This window comes from Terrapene carolina, unplaced genomic scaffold (genome assembly GCF_002925995.2).
Source record: "Terrapene carolina triunguis isolate 2854851 unplaced genomic scaffold, T_m_triunguis-2.0 Scaffold19691, whole genome shotgun sequence".
Classification (NCBI taxonomy): Eukaryota; Metazoa; Chordata; order Testudines; family Emydidae; genus Terrapene; species Terrapene triunguis.
Genome location: NW_020684042.1, coordinates 1 through 2244, shown reverse-complemented (window position 1 = coordinate 2244; position 2244 = coordinate 1). Strand labels below are relative to the sequence as shown.

The window sequence follows — 2244 nt, the reverse complement described above, 5'->3', positions numbered from 1 at the left end:
GGGGTGTGAAGCCTGCCCCCACAGTCCCACAATTGAAGACGGCGGGTGAGGGGGCTGAAGCCCACCCCTAGGCGCTGCAGGGAGGGGCCGCTGCTTTGCCCCCTCCCCATCTCTGCCCAGGAGGCTGTCGTGGTTGCATTTGAGAAACAATGCTCTAGGTTACCAGTTTGAATATGACTAAAGCTGTTACTGACCAAAAACTGAACCCTCTGATGGCTCTATTCAGGGCCTTTGTAAAATATCTTCCTCACTTTCTAGTGACAAGTGTGCACATCTTCATCTGAGCTAGTACTAACTGGGAGACTTCTTGGCTGGAGACTGAACTATTTTAGCCATTCTACAGATGTTTGCCCACTATGTCAAGGTTGAGGGAGGCTTACTGTTACTGTCCTGAACCTGTGGATAAAGAGAACTTAGGGTTTCAGGTTTATTAATCTGACATCTTGCATCATTACAGCTTTAAACATTTTTAACTAATTCTGATTTGATTGGATTAGAAAAGAATAAGCTATACTTACACATTATCTCCTCTAACAATGTACAATCCCAATACTACTTGTTCAACTCCTTGTGAAGAACTGAACACTCGTTCATGGCTTTCATCCAAAATCAAGTTGATGGTCTGATCAAAACCTTTGAGGGTTCCCTGAAAAGCGCACAAAAAAATTAAGTATTCCAATGATCTTTAAGTTTTTCATTTTAGTGCACAAGAATAACTCAGGCAGCAATATACTGTAGAAGAGATGATCATTCTAGATTTTACTCTGAGCTTTAAAGCTGAATAAATATATACTGTTAGAGACTGGAACTTGAAAGCAGAGAGTCAGTTTAAGATTATCATTTACTATCACGTTACAAGTAACAGTTAAGATTACTGTAACTTTAATATTAGAGAAGTGGTTTTCAAACTTTTTTTCTGGCAACCCAGTTGAAAAAAATTGTTGATGCCTGCAACCCAATGGAGCTGGGGATGAGCGGTTTGGAGTGTGGGAGGGGCTCAGGGCTGGGGCAGAGAGTTGGGGTGCAGGGGTGGGGGCGGGGATGAGGGGTTTGGGGGGCAGGAGGGGGGGGTGGGGGGGGGGGGGGCAGGGTTGGGGCATGAGCTTACCGTGGGCGGCTACCGGTCAGCAGCGCAGCGGGGTGCTAAGGCAGGCTTCCTGCCTGTCCTGACACCACGGACCGCGCTGCACCCCGGAAGCAGCCAGCAGCAGGTCCGGCTCCTAGGAGGAGGCGCACAAGCAGCTCTGTGCAGCTCTCGCCCACAGGCACCCCCCCAGCTCCCACTGGCTGGTAACCGGCCAATGGGAGTGCGGAGCCATTACTCAGGACGGGGGCAGCGCATGGGGCCCCCCGGCTAGGAGCTGGACCTGCTGCTGGCTGCTTTTGGGGCGCAGCACAGCGTCAGGACAGGTAGGGAGTAGCCTGCCTTAGCCAGGCAGCACCGCCGACAGGACTTTTAATGGCCCGGTCAGTGGTGCTGACCAGAGCCACCGCAACCCACTGCCTTACATTCCAAGACTCAGTACTGGGTCTCGACCTGCCGTTTCAAAACCACTGTATTAGAGGGAGTTACTTTTTTCAAGTGTACTTTGTACAGTTGACAGCCAATTACAGATAGCCAATTTCACCATTTCTGCTGTATAGTTAGTTTTCCCTGTTTGTGTGGGTCTTTCATACCCCAACAGTATCTGAAACTTGTTTTTAAACTGACAGGATTTTAAAAGTGATGTCTCTTTAAAAAAGGTTAGTTTCCATGCTTTGTTATTTGTGTGTAGCATCTACCATTAGAAGTTGAATGATCTAGTTATTTTTTCAAAACCCACATAATTCAAACAAAACTATTTACATAGTACTAATTTTATATTCACCACAATCATTCTTCCATCAGAAGTAATTACTGCAACAGTACCTAACAGTACAGTCAAGGAAATGTTTAAAGAAAACATATTCACAGCTTGAAACAAGATGAAGGTTTTACGTTCAACACAAACCTGTAATATAAATTATGATTCAAGAGATTAACTTTGTGCCTTAAGAATTTCTTACTCAAAAAATTGTTAATGTGTTAACTGACTGATAAAACCAACCTCTGAAATTAGCAGTGGTCTGGGATAATTTTTTTGTTCTGTCAAACCAGCATCATTGTGCTTTCATTTGCAAGAGAGCCATAAATCAAAGCAGCAGACCCCCAAATACATAGGCCTGGTCTACACTAGGACTTTAATTCGGATTTAGCTGCCTTAA

The 2244-nt window shown here is 45.3% G+C and overlaps 1 protein-coding gene across 1 annotated transcript; it reads right to left on the bottom strand.

Moving 5' to 3' along the window:
* Positions 1-420: 420 nt before the first annotated feature.
* Positions 421-2184, bottom strand: LSM8 (LSM8 homolog, U6 small nuclear RNA associated). Its single transcript, XM_026661927.2, has 2 exons — positions 1869-2184; positions 421-646 (listed from the first exon to the last, which is right to left on the bottom strand). Exons 1-2 carry the CDS (start codon positions 1944-1946, stop codon positions 515-517), a joined length of 210 nt encoding a protein of 69 aa, XP_026517712.1. The 5' UTR covers positions 1947-2184; the 3' UTR covers positions 421-514.
* Positions 2185-2244: the final 60 nt, after the last annotated feature.